The 26,336-nt window shown below is 37.9% G+C and overlaps 1 protein-coding gene across 4 annotated transcripts in view; it reads left to right on the forward strand.

Moving 5' to 3' along the window:
* Positions 1–6: 6 nt before the first annotated feature.
* The window catches only part of NFKB1 (nuclear factor kappa B subunit 1), a 118,890-nt gene continuing 92,560 nt past the window's right edge, over positions 7–26,336 (forward strand). For all 4 annotated transcript variants that reach the window (XM_049632132.1, XM_049632134.1, XM_049632130.1 and 1 more), the window contains exons 1-2: positions 7–217; positions 25,258–25,303. In XM_049632132.1, the coding sequence (XP_049488089.1) occupies positions 25,265–25,303 (39 nt within the window). In that variant the 5' untranslated portion in view covers positions 7–217; positions 25,258–25,264. The remainder of the gene's footprint in view (positions 218–25,257; positions 25,304–26,336) is intronic.

Here is a 26,336-nt window from a genome sequence, read left to right on the forward strand (position 1 = left end):
CGCTTGCCTCCGCCCGCGCTGCGGACATGGCGCGGCGCTGACTGTGGCCCGGCCCGGCGAGACCGCGCGCCCGCTCGCCCGGACCCGCCCCGCCCCGCACGGGACCCGCTCCGGCCCCGGCCGGCCGCCGCCTCTTCCTTCCCCAGCCCGCAGGCCCTCGCCTCCCGGGAGGGGAGCCCACAGGCGCAGGGAGGCCGAGCGCGGACTCGCCACCAGGGTAAGCCGAACTCGGGCAAGTGGGGGCCACGCCGGGGACGTGTGGCCCGAGTCCCGCCACCTACCCGCCCCGCACCCCCTAGACCTGCTCAGACTTCCTCATTCCTGCTCTAACCGCTGGGCTAGACCGGACGCAGGACCAGGTTGACAGGAGTTGAGAGGCACATGGGATTGGCGACAGGGGCGAAAGGCACATCTGGACTTCGCAGGGGCCGGCTGGCCAGAGGGCCGCGGCTGCCCGGGCCGCCCTGTCTCCCCGCGTCCCAGCGCCGGGCGGGAACGGGAAGCAGGAGGGAACTCTTGCAAACTTTTTTAAAATCATCACCCCCACCCCTACCCCCTCCTTGGCGGGTGGCTTGGGGGTTGAGGTGCGCTTTGGAGAGGGGAAGGTGGTTGGTGCAGTGCTGAACCAGATTTCACCTAAGGGCGGTCCATGAAATGAAAGCAGAAGTGTATGTCAGTCCTCTTGACTGGGAAAGCCCTCCCCAGCACCCCCCCCCCAATTGAATAAAACAGCCTTATTCCTTCATCCCCTACTTCAAAAAGAAGCCTCTGCTTCACATGCACACCCCAACCAGGACATAATATATTCACCTACTATAGAATCTGTACCTTACTTTTCAAAAAATAAGGAGGCCCTGGTACTGACCCTACAGGGCCTGGCGTCTGAGAAAAGAAATTACCTACTTAGAGCACTTTTTAGACACCGATTATGTAAAACACTTGGACATCGGCACCGGAGCACCGGGTGTCGTGCATGACCTCCAAAACAAGAATGATGATATAAACAAAGCCTATCCTAAACACAAGTTTTCCTATAGTCTTTACAAATAGATACCAATGGAGATGTTTGCCCTGATTTATTGGTCTGTAGTGAAACCTAAATGGGACTTGATGACACAGTATTTGATTATCAAGATTTAAGACATTTTCATGGACTTTGTTAAGTAGGGTGTTTCAGCACTGCAGCTTATTAAATAACTATATTTAACTTAAAGATATTGTTATAAAGCCCATAATCTGAGAAAATGACTATAGTATTACTAAAACATTTAATAACTCTGGCATACAAATGTTCTGTCAACTGGTGATCTTTGGTAAACCCTGAAGCTTGGGATTAAGATGTTCAGTGCTTATTTTTTTATAGCAAAGCATCTCAGTTGAATATTCTTGAGTAATTTAAATTGCATAGTGTTTGTTAAAACTGAAAGGGAATCTTGATTAAAATAAAGTTCTTAGCTGAAGTATGTTGTTTTCCTAATTTTAATATTATGCTTTCTAGAGGTGAATCCTTTTACTGTTTGATGCAGTAAAGAAATTATGTAAATAATTTGAAGCAAAGTATTTTTTGAGCTTATGAACTTGGGAAGACAGGAAATACAAAGATTTGTTTCCTGTAGCATTTTACATTTATCGTGTAATTAAATTGCTAAGGGGAGCTAAACAAGTATCATAAACGGAAACATGAAATCTCCTGAAACTATTCATCCATATTAATATACCTGCAACTCCTCAATGCCCTCTGGAGCTTGTTTAGATAAAATGTCTTCCTGGGCCACAGCCTACTGGACAAATGTGAACACAAAGAAAGGCTCATTATGTGTAGATTTAATGCTGGCACTGAAATACTGCTTGCTGTGAATAGTAAATCACTTCTAATGTGTTTGAAAGACTTTTTAAAGGAAATGCTATAATCCAATTAGGGCTTGGTGGGTTTGAAAATTAGGGTTTGAAAGTCTGTTGTCTTTGTTTTCAAATTTCAGTTTGATCTAATGTTCAGCAGTTGTCATTCAGATGGGCTGAATAAACACCCTGTTTTTCAAATCGAGTTAGTAAATACTGGAGTATGTATACAAAAATAGTCCTTCCCCTTTGTAAGCACTGCTTTGATCTTTGTACTTCCTTCTTACTTCTGCCTCTTAAGCCCATCTGTGATGACTGAGTTGCCGATGGTAAATGCTCAGTCTGAAATACGCAGAATTTTAGGTTTAGTGATCATATTTCTCGTATTTCTCTTGTCATGTTCCTTGGAACAAACTGAGGCTGGTTTAAGAAACTGGTATTTAGGCAGGTTGTTTTTACTACTGCTTTCAAACTTTCAGATAATTGATGAAATTACTGCCTTGACTTTCAGGGATGGCTCATTGTGGTAGATAGAAGATCTAGATAAGAAATCACAGGCTGCTGGAATCTTGGACTATCATTCAATCAGCAAGATCTTATTTTTTACCTAATTTATGAGAGGTATTCCCCCTGTTCAGAAGAGGTGAAAGTTCTGGCTTCTGGGGGGAAGTGGTTACTTCATAACCTTCAATTAGTTTGAACTCGGGAGAAGTCAGAACAGTATTGATGTTTTAAAATAATAAGTTTGAAAAATATGAGTTTTGTATGGATTTTTGATAAAGTAGTCAAAATATCATCTTTTTCTTCATCAGAACTTCTTCGTAGATGTGCTGTTCTGAGCATAGAGATAACTGCAGTATAAAGTGTATCTGGAAATGCAGAATAGTTTAACCAACAGAATAAACATTCACATTACACTCTTCAAGACTTCAGATTGAACAGGAGTCACATTAGCAGGAATGGATGTGTTAGAATCAATGGCTATACAAAATTTCTCATAAATTTTCTTTTAGTACGGAGATTGATTGGTTTTCTGTTTATAGTATGAATCATCTATGGTGGCGTGATTGTTCTACGTTGTAAGAACAGAAGAAGGAAGAGAAGGAAAAAAAGAAATTTAGTGTTAGAGGACATTTTGAAACGTTCTCCTCTACGTCTACATTTATGTCTGGTCAGAGCTAATTGACAACTGCTTCTTGGAGACCAGTAGACCACACTGAAGCAATTTATGCTGCTTCCTGAGAATTGATTCTCATTCGCACTCTTGCACCTCCCACAAATAACTGAACTCACCTGTAGTTGTCTCAGAGGTGAGCAGGTAAACCATCAGAAGCATATGCACCCGTATGAATTGACCCTGTCACTCCTTAGAACCCCAACGAGTTGACCATGTCACTCCTTAGGAGACCTTGAGGATTTTTAAGAACTAGAGGCATTCAGCCTTAGGAAGGAATGTTTGGACTTGTGGCACAGTTCTACAGGTTAGTTTGGCTCCTTGACCTTTGTTTTAAACAATAGAGATTAATATTTGAAACCACATAGTTTGGTAGAGTTAATAGAGTAACATAACTGAGACTCCTGTCTTTGTAATATTTCATTAATGAGTATCTAGTGCCTCACTCTTAAATGAAAAAAAAAAAAATACCATTCTTTCCATGATGATAAACTTGCTTTATACTTTTGGTCTCTGCTGTATTAAGAGAGGGTGTTCCTGGGTGCAAATTAATGTCCTGTCTTTCATATTTCAGCTGAGGCTGATAGACCTTCCCTTGAAAATCAGCTAATTGTTTAGAAAATAACTTGTGAAATAGTATTTGATTGCTTCACTACAAATAATTTAAAGCCTAACATTTTACACAAAAGTAATAAAAGATGTGATTTGTTCAAGATTATAGAATCCTCAAGAGTAAAGTATGAATGAAAATATTTGTTTAGAGTATTATTCATAAAAATATAATTGTATTTTAAATTTTAAAAAGAAATCAATTATTCTCCTCATTTTTCTGTAATAACTAATAGATTTAATTATTAGTAGTACAAGTTTCATCTCCTTTAATTTGTTGCCTATTTTTGCAATTAGAATAACGAAATGGATAGTTTAATTCCCCATTACAGACTGGCTTATTACTTTTTATTTATAGTTCACCATTAGGTCAAAAATCTTATAACCAGGTTTTATTCTGGCCCATACTTTCAATAGATACTAATAAGTTCAAACTATTTATAGACTCCATTTCTTTAAATGGTGAAAAAAGATTCTGACTGGTGGAGCTTTAAAGAAGAAAGTAAGATTCTGTATGGCTTATTAAGAGGCTAATTATTTTTTAAAAAAGAATAGAAAGGAAAAAATAATAGGCAGGAAAAGAGCTATCTGAAAGAATCAAAATCCTATAGTTCCAGCTGAAAAGAAAACATATCTAATTTATACTGACAAAGGCCTATCCGGCATTCAGCATTGTGCTTGTTGGCACATAGTAGGTAATCCATAACAATTTTTTAGTGAATGAATGACATAAGTTTTATTTTGTTTTGTTCAAAAGTAGGGCAACTGTTTTCTGCAAGGAACAAAAATTGCACTATTTTGCCTTATCTTCTGGGAAGAAAGAACCCCAAAACTAATTCTTGCTTCCTAAATACTATATTCTTATCTAAGGAGCACTTGAAATTTACTAGAGCAAATAATTTGTTAAAAAGTATCCAGTGCCTTCCAAAAGGAAAGCATTTCATTCTGAAAGATGAGTCTATGAACTGGGGGAAAAATGGCTTTTAGTTTCCAAATTTTAAAGGCACTTCTGAAACAAGGTAATAAAGTAATTGAAATGATAAAAGATGCTTATACATGTAAAAAATGTAACTTTTTGGCTACTCTAGAATTTCTCTGAGCTCCACTGAAACTGTAATTTCAATATTAGTATCTCCAAAAAAAGAAACAATGCTATACACACTGCTTTGTAATCCAGAGATTGTTAAGGCCTATTGAAATTAATCAATTAAAAAGTAAAAAAATGTGTTAAGCTATCCAGAATTAAATACTTACCGCATATAAAAAATTGGGGGTGGGGAAAGTTACTAGCTGGAAAACCTTAAGAATGAGGAGGCAGTTAGCAAGGTTTACTGTATTTTCCACTTTAATACTTTAATGATTTTGCAACACTGTAAAACCCAGGACCTCATTGTGTCAGGGTTTTGTTGATTATTTTTCTCTTGTAGCATTTTCAGAAAACTGTCCTTGAAACTCTAAATCTAATCAGGTATTTTGTATGAGACAGTATTTATGAAACGTACCCTCCAGACTAGGAAAGGGCACAAGGCCAACACTTCACAGTCCTGGTGTCCTGACCCCAGGGAGAGTTAGAACCATTTTATTGGAAATTGCTGATTTCAGTCCACTCTGCTTTGCTGCCCACTTAACTCTGGTTTTGACACTGACCTCTCTTTGAACACTTACAAACATACATTCAGGCTTTAAAAATTAATTTTAAAAATTATTTACAAATATATGTATAATCAGTCATTTTTATTGTTGCCAACAAACTAAGGAAGGAAGAAACTGAATGTTTACTTATATAACAAGTGCACTGTAAAGCTGTCATTGTTGAACAAAGTACTCACAGTCTGGGTGCCTGGGTGGCTCAGTTGGTTAAGCGTCTGACTCTTGGCTTCGGCTTAGGTCATGATCTCACAGTTTGTGATTTCAAGCCCTGCATTTGGCTCTGTGCTGGCAGCGCAGAGCCTGCTTGGAATTCTCTCTCTCCTCTCTCTCTCTCTCTCTCTCTCTCTGCCCCTCCCCCACTCACGCTGTCTCTGTCTCTCTCAAAATGAATACATACTTTAAAGAAACAAAAGTACTCACAGTGAATAGCAGCAGAGTTTGTTAGTTTAAATAATAAAATAATCCAAGTACTTTTCCTGTAGCTTCTGTGCGAGAAGTCTCTGTGGGAGGGATGAATTCTACTGTGTTGCATTATATAATCGTCTCAGTCTACATCTTCTGGGCATGAAGAGAAGCATAAACAAAAACACAAAACTATAATATTGTCCTCTATTAGTCAAAAATCTGTGGACAATTCATACACTCTATACTGGAAAATAAAGCTATGGATTTTTTGTAGGTTTGAGGCTCTTGATGTATGAGTATTTGTAGGTGAGATTTTCTTGTTTATAAAAAATACAAAACCTGCATAAAGTTAAGCACGCCTCTATAGAAAGCGTTTAGCATTAAAAAAAATTCGATTGCTATAATAAATGGCAGTCGTTTATAAAAATTATTTGTTACTCATTATTGTTTATCATGTGATTTGGACTGAACATATTACACTGTCTTTCAATGTCGGGACATACCTTTCCCTCCAGAAGTCAGCTTTTATCTCCAGAAATCAATTCTAACATATATCAAGCATGAAAGAAGAAAAATTAAAAGTGATGACAGAGTCCATAGTCAGTCTACCAATTTATTGGTTCTGTGCCCACGCCTGCAATTCAAAGAGTGCAAATAAATTACTTAATTGTCTTAGAAAATATGCCTTCCAAGATAAGAATTTTAGGAATGATGAGAATGACTCTTTTTTTAACGTTAACATGAATTCCTGACTCATGTTTTATTGATACTGGAAGAGTTTCTTTGTCTAGCAGTTCTTAACTTAGGTATAGGTTTATTTTTTAGGATTTAACCATTTATTCATGTTTGATCATTAAGACTTGATTTATAAACTTCAGTGTTTTGTTTTTTGGTTTTTTTTAAACAGGGACTAAGAATGGTAGTGAGGTTGAAGGAAAAGAATCCCTTACAATTTATAGCATCTTGTATAATGCTGTCTAAATAATACAAGCACCTTTATGACTTATAAAGTTAAAATAGGAGGCGCCTGGGTAGCTCAGTTGGTTAAGCGTCCAACTCTTGATTTTGGCTCAGGTCACCATCTCACAGTTTGTGAGATCGAGCCCTGCCTCCGGCTCTGCCCTGTCAGCACAGAGCCTGCTTAGGATTCTCTCTCTCCTCCCTCCCTCTCTTCCTTTCTCTCTGCCCCCTCCCTCCTCATTTTCTAAATACATTTTCAAAATACATTTTCTAAAATAATGTTAAAATAAAGGTGAAGTGGAAGGATAGGAGTATGAATGGTTTTTTATACAGAGGAAATTTAAGGTAGAAAGGAGCATGAAGAAAGTAAAGAATAAAAATTAAATTAAACTTAATGTTTTTAATTCTCTTGGATATTGAGGAAAGTACTTAAGGGAATGCAAAAAAATACTGGTCTATATAAAATTAAAATTTAATATAAAATCTAGACAGTAGAAAGATTACTTTTAAAAATGTATTCACAATGCTAATTTCAAGCCAACCAGGAAGACTGGGAAAATACTTTTTGTTGGAGATAGATTAGCAGGAGCCAAAAACATAGCCAATCTCATACCATAACCATTTATTTTACCTATTTATTATGCTGTTAATACATAGTAAGGGATGTAAGTTAAATACTTAACGTGTGTGTGTGTGTGTTTAACCTGTGAGTCTTAGAAATTTGGTCAAAATGAAGAATAATGAAAGCATAAGTAATGTTTAGCAGGAAAGTCCTCTATAAAATTAGGTCCTGAATTTTATTTGTGACTTGAATATGAACAGGATAAATTCTGTGTATCAGGAGGGGAGGGTCATAATGAAAAGAGAGAGAGATTGAAAAGAACTTTTCAATAGGCATTTCACTGTGGATTATCCTATTTTTGATTAATTGAAAACAATGGTTATTTCCCCCTTATTCTGAAAAAAATTTTAGAAGTCAGTTGTGATTAAGCAAACCTCAGTACACCTGGGAAATTAAAGTCAAAAGCATGGTATTTAGCAATTAAATGTATTTCCTTGCTTTCGTGCCATAACATAGCATTCGTTTAATAAAATATCTTTATGGTTTCTTCCATGTGTTTACCTAATTTCCCATTTTAGACACTGAACCAAATTTAAACACACCTTAGAACATTTAATATTTCCTGACTATTTTAAAACAGTACCTTAGGAGTCACTGACCCTGATGTTCTTTTTTATGATGGACAGGGAAAGTATCCCATTTCTCTTAGAAAGTCTACTATAATAGCCAAATAGGAATTAGTCCAGGTTGTTGAGAGTAGTTCAGTCCTGTGTTGAAATAGATGGATGATTTGGGGAGCAGTTGTGCTATAATTACTAAATACTTGTTAAACTGAAGGAATCCAGTCATTCAAGGAAACCATAGAAACAATAATTTTATTGCCGAGTCACTTAAGTATATTCACATAGATACCCCCATCAGTATCCCAGTATCAAATCTATCATCATCGTCATCCACCAAATTGCTACCTTTCCCCCACATTAAGCAATGCACTTGTTAGCCCACTATGGCCCATTCAGTAGGTTCCCATGCCAGAAATCTAGGAACCTATTCTATATGCATACTTATCTCTTCCAATCACCAAGTTCTATTAATTCAGCCTCCTGCTCACCTCCAGAATCCATCCTTTCCTTATTGAATTTCTAGCTTTCATTTTTACGTTGCCTCCTGATTGTCTCCTTCTGTTCCATCTTTCATTCCAACATAAAGGTCAGCTTTCTAAAGTGCAAGTCTGATGATGTCACAATCTTTATGTTTCTGAAATGAATCTCTGTTGTCTTCACAAGCTGATTCCTGCACAGCTCACCTCCCACCCTTGCTCCTCACCCATCCTCTATTTCTCAAATCATCCACATCAATTTTCAGTTCCCTATCCACTGTGTTTTCGCACTTTGAATGTCTCTGCCTGCACCCTCCCTGTGTGAGGAGCGCCCTTCCCTTCCTGGCCAACTAATCAGGCGTGGTTCAGTCTTCGCCAATTTTCTCTCTATCCTCTATCCATTTTCTCTGATCTCCGCATAATAATGTGCTCTCAGTCCATGTTCTGACTTCTTATGTTTTCTAGACGGAAAATATCTTGAGGGCAGGGATTTTATGTTACTTTGCATGTACATAATAAGTTTGCTAAATGAGTAAGTAAATAACTAGACAGAATGTCAGCAGATACTGACTAGGTAGCTGTTGATTAAGCTGTGTGGCTCTGGGCAAATTAATTAATTTTTCTGTGTTTCATTTTCTCTCTGTGAAAAAATGAGAGGGTTAGGCTAAATGACCATCTACTTCTAAAATTATTTGTTTCTTTGATATAATAGTATTATTTGGAAGACTTCAGATTTTCTTGCCTTATTGAGATAGGTCAACTTAAGGAAAATACATGTGAGAAAGTACAAAGACAATTTTTTCTTTTTTTTAACTTAGAGAGAGGGAGCATGCACGAGCAGGGGAGGGGCAGAGGAAAGAGAGAGAATCTCAAGCAGGTTCCACGCTCAGCATGGAGCCCAACATGAGGCTCAATCTCATGACCCTGGGATCACGACCTGAGCCGAAATCAAGAATCATATGCCCAACTGACTGAGCCACCCAGGTGCCCCTATTATTGATTGTCATTATGGTAATATGAGGAACTGTTTATTTTTGGATTATGAGTTATCATATGTGGTCTTAGTCTAGTTTCTTTTTGACATCAGGTGCTTCTGGGGTTACCTCTTTTCATTATAAATTAATGTCTGCTATGAACTTACATTCATATTTCTCCAAAGAAATTGAAGGCAATCTTGATACAGAAATTGAATATAAAATTCAGTATTTTAATTCTGAATGGGTTCAAGTTCTCACTGATTATAACTTTATTTGCAGGAGGGAAAAAGGGGAGTGGTAGTAATGTAAGCTCAATCCTCATCTGTCAGAACAAGAACATAATGTCTAAAATCAATAAATTAAGGAAAAAGGTATAAACATAGTATTTGGAGATATGAAAAGAACCCCAGGAAAACCAAAAAGAGAAAGTTAAGAATGTAAAAAAGCCAGTCGTTCTGAAAAGCGGGATTGGAGAAGAGGAGATGTGGGGTAGGGGAATCTGCTTTTTTTATATAAGCTTTTCTGCCCTTACATAGTTGGATTTCTTTTTTAACCATTAATTCATTTGAATATATGTTGGGTCCTTTCCATATGCCAGGTTCTAGGTACTAGGAATACTGAACAAGACAGAAGTCATAATTTCATGGAGCTTAGATCATGTATTTTCAGTTTAAAACATTTTCTCTTACATCATCCTTTTTAACATTGGAGAATCACATGACTAAAAGATTGCATTAATCATAAGAGTACAGCTTTAATGATTTACTTCAAAGTAAATACATTTAACTTAGGTGGTGCTCTAGAAAGAACGTTACCAACATCCCAAAAGCCCTATTTCTTCCCCTTCATGGTCAGGACCCCTACCCTTCACTCTCATTTAAAGGGTTTCAATTAATGACTTTTAGATTATATGCATGTTGATTCCATGAGTCCATGTATGAATTCATCCACATACAATTGAGAATTGACTGAATGAATTCATTACTCCAAGGTGCTAACAATAAGCTTCACACAAGTAAGAACTGTGGTACAGTTAAAAGCCCTAACTAAGGTCAGTTCATTTCAGACTGTAATCACTAAACAAAATATGTTAGTAAATATATAAACCAAATCACATTTCATATTACTATGTCATTTATGAGTTTGAGTGAATGTTTTGTTTATTGCCCAACAGTCAAGGTCACTGACAAAGAGATGTGGGAGAAAGGAGTATTCACATCAGACCTTATCAGACATGGAGGAGAATGTAGTTCACTTTTTTCTTCCTGCTCACTTTATACATTGGCATCTGCATAAATTGAAGGATTTATCTGTGTGAGTGGTCAGTGTGGAAACGGCTTCATAACTAGATTCCAGGACTGAAAGGTCCCTGTATAAGGCCTGATTTTGATGCTTGCAGATCACATTTGTGTGTGGGTAATTGGAAGGTCACTGTTGTGCTCATTTCTTCAAGGAAACCCTTTTCTCCCTCCAGGGCAATTGTCACCTCATCCAGAGAACCAAGTGTTGCTGGTTCACATAATTAGTCCTTTTCATTTAAAACATAAAGGATGCACTTTTATCAGCATTTGGGGATAAATAAAAATGAAGTCCAAACTGAAGTTGTCATATTCAAATTTAAGAGAACTTGATCAGTTTCTCTATATCTGGTCAAAATATTAATCTCTAATTCATAATTCTTGAGGTCTATTTCCTTTTCAACCTGAAAGTACAAATACTCCAAAATGGCACATAAGACGAAGATCAGACATGAAATTAAAATTTGGTTGCACTCCATTTTTTAAATTAAGACTTAATTTTTTTAGAGAAGTTTAAGGTTCACAGCAAAATTGAGGGTAAGGTACAAGGGATTTCCCATATACCCTTGCTCCTATACAAGCGGTCTCCCCATTATCAATATCTCCTTTCAGAGTGGTACATTTGTTACAAGGGATGAACCTACATTGACACATTGCAAGCACCCAAAGTCCATAGTTTATATATGGTTCATTCTTGGTGTTGCGTGTTCTGTGGGTTTGGGCAAATGTATAATGACATGTATCCATCATTATGGTTTCATACAAGAGTATTTTCACTGCCCTAAAAATCCCCTATGTTCCACCTATCCATCCCTCATCCCCTACCGCCACCATCATCCTCTATTTTTAGAAAAGAAATCTGTAATAAGTCAAATCCTTTTCTGATGCCACCTGAATGAAAGACCTCACACTTTGAGTAAATGTATTGAATTGGTTTTTATATGGAAATGGAAGGCAGCAGTAGCTCATGAGTGACTTCAGTTATAACATGTAAGGTTTTATCTCATATACTGTAATCTTTAGAGAAGTTCTCTAGCTATACAAATTTACATTCACCATATTTATCCTACTATGCTATTAATAAAAAGCAATTTTACTTAGAATGGAATCTGACATTTAATATATATGAACTCAATTATGATTAGAAAATGTCTAAAACATCTTTTTGATCCTATAAATTTCAGTCATCTAGATTAAGAAAACAAGCATAGGCAAAGATTTGATACTTATGGAACACATTGGAATGCATTCTGATCTTTCTAAGAAAATCCCTGTCCTCCATGGTTACGGAAGACATGACAGAGCAAGAATTTAGATGCTTCTCTCACAGAGTGAAAGAGATTATATTTACTATGGTTTATTGATTCTAAGAGGTACTTTTCTCCCCCACAGTTTAGCATCTTGACTTAATTATATGTATTTGAGGATTTTCTAGATATCTTTCTGTCATTGGTTTCTAATTGAATTTTATTATGTTTAGATAACCTATCTGTATGCTTTCACTTCTTTACAATTTATTGAGTCTTGTTTTACGGTCCAGCATATGGTCTGTCTTTGTGACTGTTTCATGTACACTTGAAAAGAATGTGTCTTCCACACTCATTGGTGGAGTGTTCTCAGTTCTAATGCATAGAACTAAGTGCTTTTCAAAATCAAAGCATTCAGTTTTATTAATGATGTTGTTCTAAATTTTCTGTATCTTTACTGATGTTCTGTTGATTTGGTTTCATCATTTACTGAGAGAGGAGTGTTACAAATCTTTACTATAATTATAGAGATTTCTGTTTCTTCCTTTAGTTCTGCCACTTTTTGCTTCTTGTATTTTGAAACTCTGTTAATATGTGCATACACATTAAGATCATTATTTCTCTGTCATGAATTAACCCTTTTATTCTTAAGAAATGTTTCTCTTCACCCCTGGTAATATTTCTTCTCTTGAGGGCTACTGTATGTGATATTTTAGTATACCCTGATTTTTTATGTTTAGTATTTCCATGGTATAACTGGCATAACTTTCCATCCTGATACTTTTAAACTATTTGAGTCTTTTATATTAAAGTGTAATTCCTATGAAACGCATAAGCTTGGGTCTTGCTTTTTTTGTCCAGTCTGACTTATCTTTACTTTCTTTTGGTTCATTTAGTTCATTTCCATTTAATGTTATTATTGTTGGCAATAATAATAATTATTGGTTGGTAGATGGCAACTACCAAGCTGCCATCTTGGTAGTTATTAACTGTTTGTGCCATCTGCTCTTTATTCATTTTTTCCTCTTTTCTGGCCATCTTTGAATAAGTTTAGTTTTTACTTGTTTATTTATTTTTAAGTAGGCTTCACACCCAGCATGGAGCCCAATGTGGGGCTTGAACTCATGACCCTGAGATCAACACCTGAGCTGAGATCAAGAGTTGGACGCTCAACTGAATGAGTCTCCCAGGCACCCCAGTCAAGTTTAGTTTTTAAATTCCATTTCATCTCCTTCATTGGCTATACTTTAAACTGGTTACCTTAGGGATTACAATATGCATCCTTGAATCTACCATAAAGTAATGCAATAACATTCCTTACATATAATTTCTTACATATAGTGTGAGAACTTGACAATGGTATACTTCCATTTGTCCTTTTCCCTTCCTCTGTGCTATTTTTGTTGTGCATTTTACTTCTGCATATGCTATAAACCCCAAAATATGTTGTATTTTTTTAATAGCATATGAAAAAAAGCCTTATACTTACACACATTTTCATCATCTTTGGCATTTTTCATTCTTTCATGTAGATACAAGTTTCTGTCTGGTATCATTTTCCTTCAGCATGAAAAACTTTCTTTAACATGCAGCAGGCCTACTGATCATGCAATTCTCTCAGCTGTTGTTTATTTGAAAAATGTCAATTTCACCTTAATTTTTAAAGGGTATTTTTGCTGAGTATAGAACTGTACACTAAACTTTGTCTTTCAGCACTTCCATCATTTTTGATGAGAAGTCAGCCATCATGCTTATCATTATTCTCCCTTGTCCTTGGATGCTTTTAGTATTGTTTTCTTTAGCATTACTTTAGCATAGAATAAAAATATATTTATTTTATTTTAGAGAGAGAGAGCATATGAGCAAAGTAAAGGGGCAGAGGGAGAAAAATAGAATCTTAGGCAGACTCCACGCTCAGCGTGGAGCCTGACTCAGGGCTGGATCCCACGACCCTGGGATCATGACCTGAGCTGAAATCGAGAGTTGGACGTGCAACCAACTGAGCCACCCAGAAGCCCCATCTTTTGTATTAAGTTTTTTTTTTTTTATCAATTTGGTTGTGATATGACTAAGCATGTTTTTATTTGTGTTTATCCAACATGGGGATCTTTGAGATTCTTGGATCTATGGGTTGATTTTTTTTTTTTTTTTTTAATCATATTTGTGAGGGCTACTGGGTGGATCAGTCGCTTAAACATCTGACTTGATTTCTGCTCAGGTCATGATCTCACAGTTTGTAAGTTTGAGCCCCACATCAGGCTTGGTGCTGACAGTGTGGAGCTTGCTTGGGATTCTCTCTTTCCCTCTCTCTCTCTGCCCCTCCCCTGCTTGTGTTCTCTCTCTCTCAAAATAAATAAATAAAATTAAAAAATTATTTTTAAATCATGTTTGGAAAATTCTTGGCCATTTCTTCAAATATTTTTTCTTCTCTCTCTTTCTAGGGCTCTAAATTATGCATATGTAAGACCACCTGATACTGTCTCATAGGTCACTAAAAGTATCTTAATTTCTTTCTGCTTTTTATCTCTGTACTTTAGATAGTTTTTACTGACTATTATTAAAGTTTATTTATCCTTTCTTCTATAGTTTTCAATATGCTGATCAGGTCACCTAGTGAAATCCCATTTTGATCTACAATTTTCCAGGGCCCCTGGGTGGCTCAATTGGTTAAGTGTCTGACTTCAGCTCAGGTCATGATCTCACAGTTTGTGAGTTGGAGCCCCACATCGGGCTCTGTGCTGACAGCTCAGAGCCTGGAGCCTGCTTTGGATTCTGTGACTCCCTTTCTCTGCCCCTCCCCTGCTTGCACTCTGTCTCTGTCTCTCTTTCTCTCTCTCAAAAATAAACACTAAAACAAATTTTTTAAGTAAATAAAATTTTCCGTGGTTCTTTTTCTTTTTTATTTCAATTTATCTTCCAGGATTCCTGATCCATATATTATATTCATCTTTTCCTTTATATTTTTGGACATATTGCTATTAATGGTTTTAAAGTCACTGGTTGCTAATTCCACAATTTGTGTCATTGTTTTCTTTTGAGTCATATTTTCCTACTTCTTCATATGTTTTGTCCTTTTTTATTGTCCATTGTGGGTACTACATTGTAGAGAGTATGTAGTTTGGTCTTCCTTTCAAGAGTGTTGAGGTTTTTTTTTTTTTTTTTTTTTTTGGTAATAGGCAATAAATTTACTGGTGAATCACCTGTTTTTAAAAAGATGAGTTTAGAGTAGCCTTTATTCTTGGGTATGTTCTTTATCCCAATAGCATGATCTTTCTGGGGTCAAACCTGAATCCTCAGATTGTTCAGTGATATCTCTTCATCCTGGATAATTGGAACTTCAATGTCTCTTATAGGTTCTCAAAACTTCTGGAACCTCCATTTAGCTTTTAGATCCCTGGCATCTATCTTTTTCCAGTAGGCTTTGCCGAGTCTGGTTCTGCACTAATACTGCGTAATATTTATTGATTGACCAGAGGTGACCCCTATGCATATTTCTGAGCCTTTCTTTCTGTGGAAATTCCTCATTTCTGATGCTCTGCCCAGAGAGATTGCTGTTCTGTTTGGACTCTACTTCCTTGTGTCATGGTTTGGAACATACTCAGTCAAAAAGTGAATTCGGGGGAGCCTGGGTGGCTCAGTCGGTTAAGCGGCCGACTTTGGCTCAGGTCATGACCTCACGGTCCATGAGTTCACGCCCCGCGTCGGGCTCTGTGCTGACAGCTCAGAGCCTGGAGCCTGTTTCAGATTCTGTGTCTCCCTCTCCCTGACCCTCCCCCGTTCATGCTCTCTCTCTCTCTTTCTCAAAATAAATTAAAAAAAAAAGTTAAAAAAAAATTTTTTTAAAGTGAATTCGGAGCTCACCTCAAGTGTTTCCATTCTCTTGTGGTGTATAGCCCAATGCTGTGTCTTGTCCAGTGTCTTCCATTATTGCTTCAAGTATTTTGTACAGTTTTACAGTTGAGTAGGGCAAGCTCAGTAATTGTTACCCTGACATGACTGAAGTCCACATTTTGACAAATCTGAAATTGCAGTGTTTTCTACCATTTATATAATACTAATTTTTAAAAAGTATTTAGTGTTACTAATTTGGTGATACAAAGAAGTAAAGCCCTCGTGTCTGCTTTTTAGGCATTTATATCCACTTAAGAAGATTATATATATGTACGTATAGTTAAATTGCAGTAGAACAGTATGTTATCAAGGGTAAAATCACCAGTACACATAAGTGTGATAGCCCTTATGTGGACAACATACCTATAGGTTACAGAGAAAATACAGAGTTTCTGGGCAGAGGTCGGATTTGAGTAGAGGCTTAAGGAGTAGGTGATATTTAAGTTGGGAAGATGGCATTTCAGGATGCAAGGCTACTGTGAAACAAAATACAAGGTGGCAATGAGCAAGCCATTTTTGAATGATCAATCTGCCTATAATAAAGGGTTTGGGTTAGGATATAGTAATAGGTGATGTTTGTAATATGATTTAATGTAATATAATAAGCTGAGTGATTGAGGGCTTTTGACTTTATCTTGTAAGTAATATGGAAATAATATGAAAGGTGCTTAAGGAAGAAGAAACACCACAATAAGGGAGAATCATAGGGAGACTACTACTATCATTCAGAAGTGAGGCAGTGAAAGTTCAAGTAGGATACAACAGTGGGAATGGATAGGAGGGGCAGATACAAGAAATTACACAAGGAAGAAATCAGCAGAAATCAGTTATTGATTATGTGTGAGATAAGGAGAAGGAAAGGAGGAAATGGTGACTGCGTATCTGAGACAATGATATACTGGCAGAAATTGGAAAGTCAAGAACAGGGCCATTGCTGCAGGAATAATTAATTTGATTTTAGATATTAGAGAGTTGATAGTATTAAAAGATTGTAATTCGTTTTTGGGGAGCCTGGGTGGCGCAGTTGGTTAAGCATCTGGCTCTCGATCTCAGCTCAGGTCATGATCTCTAGTTTCGAGCCCCGCATTGGGCTCTTGTGCTAGTGGTGCAGAGCCCTCTTGGGATTCTGTCTCTCCTTCTCTTTGCCCCTCCCCAGTTTGTGCCCTCTCTCTCTCCCTCTCAAAATAAATAAACTTTAAAAAAAACTTTAAAATACTATAATTTGTTTTTTAATCATATCACTGTTTAAAGCTAGCAGCCATGTATTAATATTTACATTTTGTAGGTTTTAACAGTACTAATTTTATTTGTGTTTACATCACAGTAATTTTGGCTAATGTACTTGTTTCCTTTGTGTTGGGAACTGAATAAGCAAATACAGTAAAAATGAGTACAAATTTGGGCGGGGGGGGGGGGGGGAGTTGTGAATAGGACCCTAACAAAGAAAATGTAATTACTGAATTACCACAATGACTAACCCATGCCATACACACCCTCCATTTCCCATGGCACTTACCATGTTGCATTGGTTTTCCTTATTTCTCTTTCTGCTTACTAAACTGTCACATTAGTTGGCTTTTGCTGTATAAAAATTTACCACAAAGCTAATTAAAACACAAACATTTGTTATTTCTCTCAATTTGGTGGGCTCTGTGGGTCATCTGGTCTGGGCTGGCTCTGCTGACCTCTGAAGTCTTCTGGTTGCTCATCTGATGCTGTTTGCTCTAGGGGTGCGTCAACCTGGACTGTGCCTCCCTGCCCCACATGATCTCTCATCCTCCAGTGGCAAGCTCAGGCTTGTTCCCTTGTCAGCAGTGTTCCACGAGAGCAAGAATGGTTGTGGCAAGTCTTATTGAAGCTTGCATTTAAAACTCACGCTTCTTTCTCATTCTGTTGTACAGACGCAAGTAACAGGCCTGCCAGGATTCAAGGGATGGAGAAATCGATTTTGCCTTTTGTTGGGTAGAGTTGCAAAGAATGTTGGATCATTGTTTTCAGTCTACCACAACTGTAGGCTCTGGGAGTGCACTCTTGTATACTTTGCTGTCTTTGGTAACTGACACATTAGAAGCCTAAATATTTTTTTAATGAATGACTAAATTAATGAAGGGAGCAATGCATTCAAGAAATATTTCAATATACTTTAGTTTAGCTTTGTTTTTTTTTTTAATGTTTATTTATTTTGAGAGACAGAGTGTGAGTGGGGGAGGGCAGAGAGAGAGGGAGACACAGAATCCAAAGCAGGTTCCAGGCTCCAAGCTGTCAGCACAGAGTCTGACGTGGGGCTCGAACTCACGAGCAGCGAGATCATGACCTGAGCCGAAGTCAGACGCTCAACCGACTGAGCCACCCAGACGCCCCTCAGTATACTTTAGTTTTAAAGATATACATACTTTTATCATGTCATTAGTGAATTATGGTGTTTCCTATGGACAGATTTCAGAAAGAGAGTCTCTTGATTTTCCTTCTATTCTTTGTAATTGAACAAAGGAGATATTTAAAACAAAACAAACTAAAAAGCAACTACTGCTTGAGCTATTATTGTTTGGCATTTTTACCTTCACATTTGATTATCTCAGGAAGAACTCACTTGAGTGCATTGTCACAGTCCTATTCTGCTTTTTGGGTTCTGCTATGGGTAGACTGGCTCCAACCAGAACATTCAGGAAGCCTGCAGCAAAGTGCTGTATTAAAATGAATAAAATTAGAGGTCAAGAAAAAGATCGCATCTGCCTCTTAGGTAAATGAACACATCATAGTCTGTGGAGTCAAATTAGCTAGCATTACTCTGTCAACCTCAGCAAATGACTTACTGTCTGTAAACCTCAGTTTTCTCATCTGGGACCCTATTTCTCAGGAATATTGTGAAAATTAAGTGAAAAATGTGAAGCACCAGCTATGATTCCTGATTTCTGGGAGGTAATCAATAAAGTTTACTTCTTTCTACATGTGAACCAAAGTCATATGATGCCTTTCATCAGGGTTTCTCTTTCTTGGTATTATTGACATTGAGGGTCACATGCTTCTTCATTGTAAAAGGCTGTCCTCTGCATTATGGGATGTTTAGCAACATTTCTAACCTCTACACACTAGACCATCCACCTAGTGTGACAGCTAAAGATGTCTCCAGACATTGCCAAATGTCCCTAGTGGCAAAATGCAAACATTTTATTCAACAGTGGTAAGGATAGGGTTAAGGAGGGAATGTGGCAGTGTGCCTATAAATGTAGAATAGGAAAGAAAAGTACTTGATTCTTCTCAGACAAGATAGGGTACGTTCGGGCGGCATGGCCGTGGACATTTGATTCTTCTCAGAATGCCTAAAACCTTCACTGTCTCTATTACTCTTCCTTCCTGTAATTTAATATAAACATATATTTATTATGCTCTAACAAAATGGTTAACATTTACTATGTCCCATTAACTATGTTAATAAGCTTTGCATGAGCTAATAGTTGAATGTTGTGTATGTATCTGCCATCTCTGTTAGAGTGGCATTCCATTGTGACAGGGACCTCACACCGGTTCCAACCGCAATGTGTTTGTACTTATGAGGTAGCACTTCTGCATTGGTCACATAGTCTCATTGCACTCAAATAAAACAATCCAGAGCTGAAGATGGATGAAGGCATGGAAAAATATGGAAAATGAGTTTATATAAATCTGAATGCAGTAGATTGCAAATATTGGTTTTTTTCAAAAACTTTTAAAAATCAGCTATTCTGAGGGGCGCCTGGGTGGCTCAGTCGGTTAAACGTCCGACTTCGGCCCAGGTCACGATCTCGCGGTCCGTGAGTTCGAGCCCCGCGTCGGGCTCTGGGCTGATGGCTCAGAGCCTGGAGCCTGCTTCCGATTCTGTGTCTCCCTCTCTCTCTGACCCTCCCCCGCTCATGCTCTGTCTCTCTCTGTCTCAAAAATAAATAAAACGTTAAAAAATTTAAAAAAATTAAAAAAAAATCAGCTATTCTGAGAAAAGCAAACCCACCATTAACTTTTCTTTCATCATCATTAAGCCGATATCTCACAAGAAAGATGTAAATAAAAAGCCCCTTTAAAGTTAATTTTTTTCTATTATATTTATTATGAGGAGGATTCCAGTAGTGCTTAGAAATTTTTCGCTCATTTATACTTCATGTTTTATTCACTATATGTCATTAATTGTTAAAGATGTCACAGTTAAATTTCATGTTCAGCACAGCATTTGATTTTTCTCTTTTTTTTTTCTTAAAAATGTCTATTTCTAATCAAATAAATGAGTTAGAAAATTAAAACATAGGAATGTATAACTTAGGGAGCAATAGTCTCCATGTCACTACATATGGATCCAAATTATTCTTTTTAACAGTTACATAATATATAAGGTGTGAATGTAGCATAATTGTAATTAAACAATCTGCTATCAAAGGACATTTAGATTGTTTCCAGTTTTTTTTGTGTGGCAATGCATATCCTTGTCCTTATTTATTGATTTATTTTTGCACGCTTACTCATATAATTCTTTAGTACTTTAGAATTACAGAGTCAAAAGATAGTCGCAGTTGAATGTTTCACATTGAATGTAGCACACATGTGTGTATGTCTTACAGTACACTTCCTCCAAAAAATTCCTCTATAGAAAGAAACTCCAGGCATGCATGGGTGGCTCAGTTGGTTAAGCATCCGACTCTTGGTTTCAGCTCAGGTCATGATCTCACAGTTTGTGAGTTCGAGCCCCACATTGGGCTCCGAGTTGACAGCTTGGAGCCTACTTGGGATTATTTCTCTCTCCCTTTTTCTCTCCCCCCCCCCCCCCCCCGCTCTCTCTCTCTGTCAAAATAGATAAACCAAAAAAATGTTTTTAAAAAGGAAAGAAACTCCAGCATAGCTTTTTTCTGTATCAATTTATCATGCAACAGAAAAATGGTGAAAAGTCACTCTTTTTCTTGTCATTCTTCCTCATACCAGGATAAAGTATTAAAATTACACGTAAGTAGGGTCTGTTATAGCTGAATATAATCTTAAAAATAGAGACACTATCTCTCTGATTCCCACCCACATCCTCTGAATGGCACCTGAAATTCTGTTTTTCCGACTGCAGATTATGACCCATTAGATGGTCATGAAATCAATGGGTTTGAAAAGTTTTGGTTTTTTTCTTTTTATGAAATCTAATAGAATAAAAAGAGTATGTTCTCTTACAGTGGGCCCTCAAAAAATGTGAATATATCTGATCCTAGAAAATGTCTCCAGTTATAAGAAAGGAAGTGGCCTTGGCCTTGCTGCCTTCACTAACAACTCTTTGTGCTGGCCTTTGGTGTCAGTGGTGAGATTGTCACAGATGTGCAGAAAATAATCCATTAGGCATTTCATGTAGCGCTCGTCACATATTCGGAACATAGCCAGTTATAACATTATGCCTCTCGTGTGAGAAATACACACAATTCCCTGGAGAAGCTGTTTTTATTGCTAGCTAGTTACATTTTCTATTTCTCTTTCCACGGTGTGAAAATTTTCCTGAAAGCCTCAACCATTATAGGAGAGATGCAGAGCTTAAGCCCATCTTCTCACCAGTCAACCCAATATCTTCCTTTCTGTTTCAAGGTCCTTCCTCAAAAGCACGGAACTGTGCAAAGGGAAAGTGAGAGGAAGGGCTCAGGGAGTAGGGGGGCAGTAGGGGCTTTCCCTGGTCTTTCCTGATCCTTTAGTTCCAAAGACTTATTTGGTATTTCAAAACTTTGTAATAAACCCTGCTTTTACAATTAATGCAAATAGTACTCAATGATTCATCCTTTCCAAATAATTCTTGGTTTCTTTTGACATTTTATTTTTAAATTATGAATTAACATTGACATCACTGTAGGATTACAATCACCTCAGCTCTTCACAGCGAACTTAACTATCTTACAAAGCTTGTAAAAGTTCATATTTTAATCACCACCTGGGTATCTCTTGGGCTGCTGTTGGGCTTTTAAAACTGTGATCTTTTGCCACACATTTGTGCAAAAATCATGGGGATGATGTTGGCAAGAGGACTGTATTTACTTGGGTAGCTTGTCCTGTGCCTACAGGTTAGAGATCTTAATTAAAGTGTTTTTTTTAATGTTTATTTTTATTTTTGACAGAGAGAAAGAGACAGAGCATGAGTGAGGAAGGGGCAGAGAGAGAGGGAGACACAGAATCAGAAGCCGGCTCTAGGCTTTGAGCTGCCAGCACAGAGCCCGATGCAGGGCTCAAACTCGCAGATCATGACCGCAGATCGCTGCGAGATCATGACCTGAGCTGAAGTCAGACGCTCAACTGACTGAGCCACCCAGGCGCCCCTTAATTAAAGTTTTAACTACAGTAATGATCATGATAAGAATGAGTTTTAAAATTAGAGTGAGGGCCACTTGCTACTGAATCTATCCATTCAAAGTTCAGGAAACCATCCACAGATGTATGTACACATCTACACACACATACATAATCAGAGTAACAGGTACTGAATGGATTCTGTCATTTTAGTAAGTCAACAGTCTCACCTCTGTTTTGAAGACCATGTGCTAAGATTGTTTGAGAGGATTCACGTAGTCAGCTCACATTAACGAAAAACCTAAAGATAAAAAAAATTGTCTTAATATTTTTCTTGGAAGTTTGGAGTCCTGTAGTGTTCTAAGAATAAGGATTGTTCCCAAGAGTATTATAACTGGTATTAGCACTGTATTTCAAGGTAACACTTATTATTTTATTAGTATTCTTTAAATACCTGAAATTTATTATAGTGGTTCTTTTCTTTTAAGTGTTTATTTTTGAGAGAGAGAGAGAACAAGTGGGGGAGGGACACACACACACACACACACACACACACAGAGAGAGAGAGAGAGAGAGAGAGAGAGAGAGAGAGACAATCCGAAGCAGGCTCCAGGCTCTGAGCTGTCAGCATGAGCCTGACGTGGGTCTCGAACCCACAAACCGTGAGATCGTGACCTGAGCTGAAGTCAGACGCTTAACTGACTGAGCCACCCAGGCACCCCTATAGTGATTCTTGAATATAGATATATACCTAAGTACATATAAAAATCCAGGTTTACAAAAAGAGTTGTGATTTGTTCTTTCAATAAGCATTTGTTAGCTAACTAACATAACTCCAAGCTCAACAAATTCTACTGTTTTCAAAGGTCCATCCCATCAAAACCTTTCATTTTACATATAAGGAAACAGAGGCCATATATCCAGAGTCACACACCCAGCAGTGGAAGAACTCTGGAATTTTGAATCACTTAATTCCTTTCTATGGTATCAGGGCAATTTTCCTTTATTTAACTGCTTATCTTAATTGATTACAGTTATTTGTAAATCTTCAGCAGGAATATTGCATTATAAATCTTTCTTATTTGAGACAAATATTTCTTTAAAATCTGCATGGAGTTCTTATTCCATAGGATGTAGCCTTTTCCCTTTTGCTGAAGCTGGACACTGCTTTGTATCCCACTAGCAATCCTAACAAGGCTTGTCCACTCCTTATAAGTCACAGAGGTCACTAGCAGGAGAGGATTTCATTGGAAGCCAGGATCCTCTTTGGAGGACTTTGTCTTTACTAGACTGTTAGGTAATGTAGTCATTAGGGTAAAGACTAGACTGTTGTAATAGCGAGACCCCACGATACACGAGGTTAAAGAACAAGGGAATTTATTTCTTTCTACATCACCACCAGCGTCAGCTGCCACTTATCATCATCTATGTGGTAGAGGCTGGGTCTTCTTCACGTCTAGGTCTTATCCAGCAGGAAAGAGAAAAAGAAACAAAACCACGAAGGAAGCATGTCAAGGACCTAGAGCAATAGACCTGGGAATGGCACGCAGTAGTTCCAATGGCTCACCGGTGAGCGTTTCATCAAATGGCCATCCCTAATTCTAAGGAAGTGTGAGGCAGGAGGACCTTCTCGGAGCTTCTTAGCTCAAGAAGCAGGTAGAAAACTTGGACACAGTTCTAGGACCATCACAGAATTCTTGAAAGGTTGGAAAATAATCTGCACAAAGAGCTAAGACTAAATCCTTCAAGTCTAGATGGTGACAAAAAGGAATGACCTAAGAATGTGAGTGTGTATGATCTTTATGCAGAGGATGGATTGTACTAGACTCTAGGACACTTTTGTGAGCTTGACATAAGGATTTCGGATTGTACATAAGTGTGAATTCCTCGATGGTGCAATTTTCCTGCTGTTAGATTCAGATTCCAAAGAGGAACTACTCTTCTAAGGAAGATGTTCCCCTCCTAAAATCTTTTTAAAAGGATTATGTTTGGTCTTACTGGAATAATATGGTTTACTCCTGCATGGTGGGATTCTTTTTTTTTTTTTTTTTTTTTTTTAAGTTTATTTATTTCGAGAGAGACTGTGAATGAGGTTTGGGGGGTGGGAGAGGGAAGGCAGAGAGAGGGAGAGACAGAATCCCAAGCAGGCTCTGTGCTATGAAGGCAGAGCCTGACAAGGGGCTCCATCTCACGAACCATAAGATTGTGAGCCCAGATCAAGAGTCGGACGCTTAACCAACTGAGCCACCCAGGCGCCCCCTACCTGATGGAATTCTTTTTTTTTTTTTTTTAGTTTTTTTTTCAATATATGAAATTTATTGTCAAATTGGTTTCCATACAACACCCAGTGCTCATCCCAAAAGGTGCCCTCCTCAATACCCATCACCCACCCACCCCTCCCTCCCACCCCTCATCAACCCGCAGTTTGTTCTCAGTTTTTAAGAGTCTCTTATGCTTTGGCTCTCTTCCACTCTAACCTCTTTTTTTTTTATTTCCTTCCCCTTCTCCATGGGTTTCTGTTAAGTTTCTCAGGATCCACATAAGAGTGAAAACATATGGTATCTGTCTTTCTCTGTATGGCTTATTTCACTTAGCATCACACTCTCCAGTTCCATCCACGTTGCTACAAAGGGCCATATTTCGTTCTTTCTCATTGCCACGTAGTACTCCATTGTGTCTATAAACCACAATTTCTTTATCCATTCATCAGTTGATGGACATTTAGGCTCTTTCCATAATTTGGCTATTGTTGAGAGTGCTGCTCTAAATATTGGGGTACAAGTGCCCCTATGCATCAGTACTCCTGTATCCCTTGGGCAAATTCCTAGCAGTGCTATTGCTGGGTCATAGGGTAGGTCTATTTTTAATTTTCTGAGGAACCTCCACACTGCTTTCCAGAGTGGCTGCACCAATTTGCATTCCCACCAACAGTGCAAGAGGTTTCCCGTTTTTCCACATCCTCGTCAGCATCTATAGTCTCCTGATTTGTTCATTTTGGCCACTCTGACTGGCGTGAGGTGATATCTGAGTGTGGTTTTGATTTGTATTTCCCTGATGAGGAGCGACGTTGAGCATCTTTTCATGTGCCTGTTGGCCATCCGTATGTCTTCTTTAGAGAAGTGTCTATTCCTGTTTTCTGCCCATTTCTTCACTGGGTTATTTGTTTTTCGGGTGTGGAGTTTGGTGAGCTCTTTATAGATTTTGGATACTAGCCCTTTGTCCGATATTCTTAAGTGTCATTCCATTCTTACAGTTTTGTTTTGTTTTGATATATAGCTCCAGAATGGCAGAAGACGATTCATATTTGGGAGCACATGAACAAGTGAGTATTATAATTTAACTGATAATTTTTAATAAATGTAATTATATTTTAAAATATATAGAAACAGCCACCATATTTATCAGGAAAACTCTAAAATTGGTAAAAATTTATTTTAAATTGTCTTTGCAGTTTCCTTGTCCCTACATGTACAGTCAGAGAGGACATGCCATAGAAAATAAGTAACTGAAACCCTTTCATCACACATACTGTTGCATAAAAATTATATATCTACAGATCAAATGATAACTACCATATTAATTTCCTAGGGCTACAGTAACAAATTATCACAAACCACGTGGCTTAAAAAAACGGAAATATATTCTCTCACTGTTCTGGAGGCTAGAATACCAAAATCCAAAATCAACATGATGACAGGGTTGGTTCCTTCTGGAAGTTCTGAAGGAGAATCTGTCCCAGGCCTCTCTCCAAGCTTCTGGTGGTCACCAGCAACCCTCGGTGCTCCTTGCCTGTGGCTGCATCATTCCTGCAGACCGCCTTCTTCCCTGTGTCTCTGTATCCAAATCTCCCTCTCTCTTCTCTGATGCAGTCACCAGTCATTGGATTTAGGGCCCACCCTTCCGCCTGACCTCATCTTAAGTTGATTACTTCTGCAAAGACTCTATTTCTAAGTAAAGTACACAGGTACTGGGGATTAGAGCTTGAATGTATCTTTTGTGGGGGGAACACAAAGTATTTAAAATTCATCTGATGAGGAGGAAGATTAGTGTAGTGAAAAGACCTTGGCCTTAGAATTCGAGTATCTTTATGTAGGTGCTGGCTGCCACTGAACAAACAGCTCTTTAAACTTGAGGAATCACTTACACCTGCCTCCCCCCAGTCCCACTTTTCTTATTTGCAAAGAAATAAGGAATAGGAATGCTGGCCCCCCCACTCTAAGGGGTGTTGAAAAGACTGAATGGGCAATGAATATGTTTTAGGAACATAAAACTGTTCATTATAATTCTATTTGAAAAGACTGAATGGGCAATGAATATGTTTTAGGAACATAAAACTGTTCATTATAATTCTATTT

Source organism: Panthera uncia, chromosome B1, assembly GCF_023721935.1.
Source record: "Panthera uncia isolate 11264 chromosome B1, Puncia_PCG_1.0, whole genome shotgun sequence".
Lineage (NCBI taxonomy): Eukaryota > Metazoa > Chordata > Mammalia > Carnivora > Felidae > Panthera > Panthera uncia.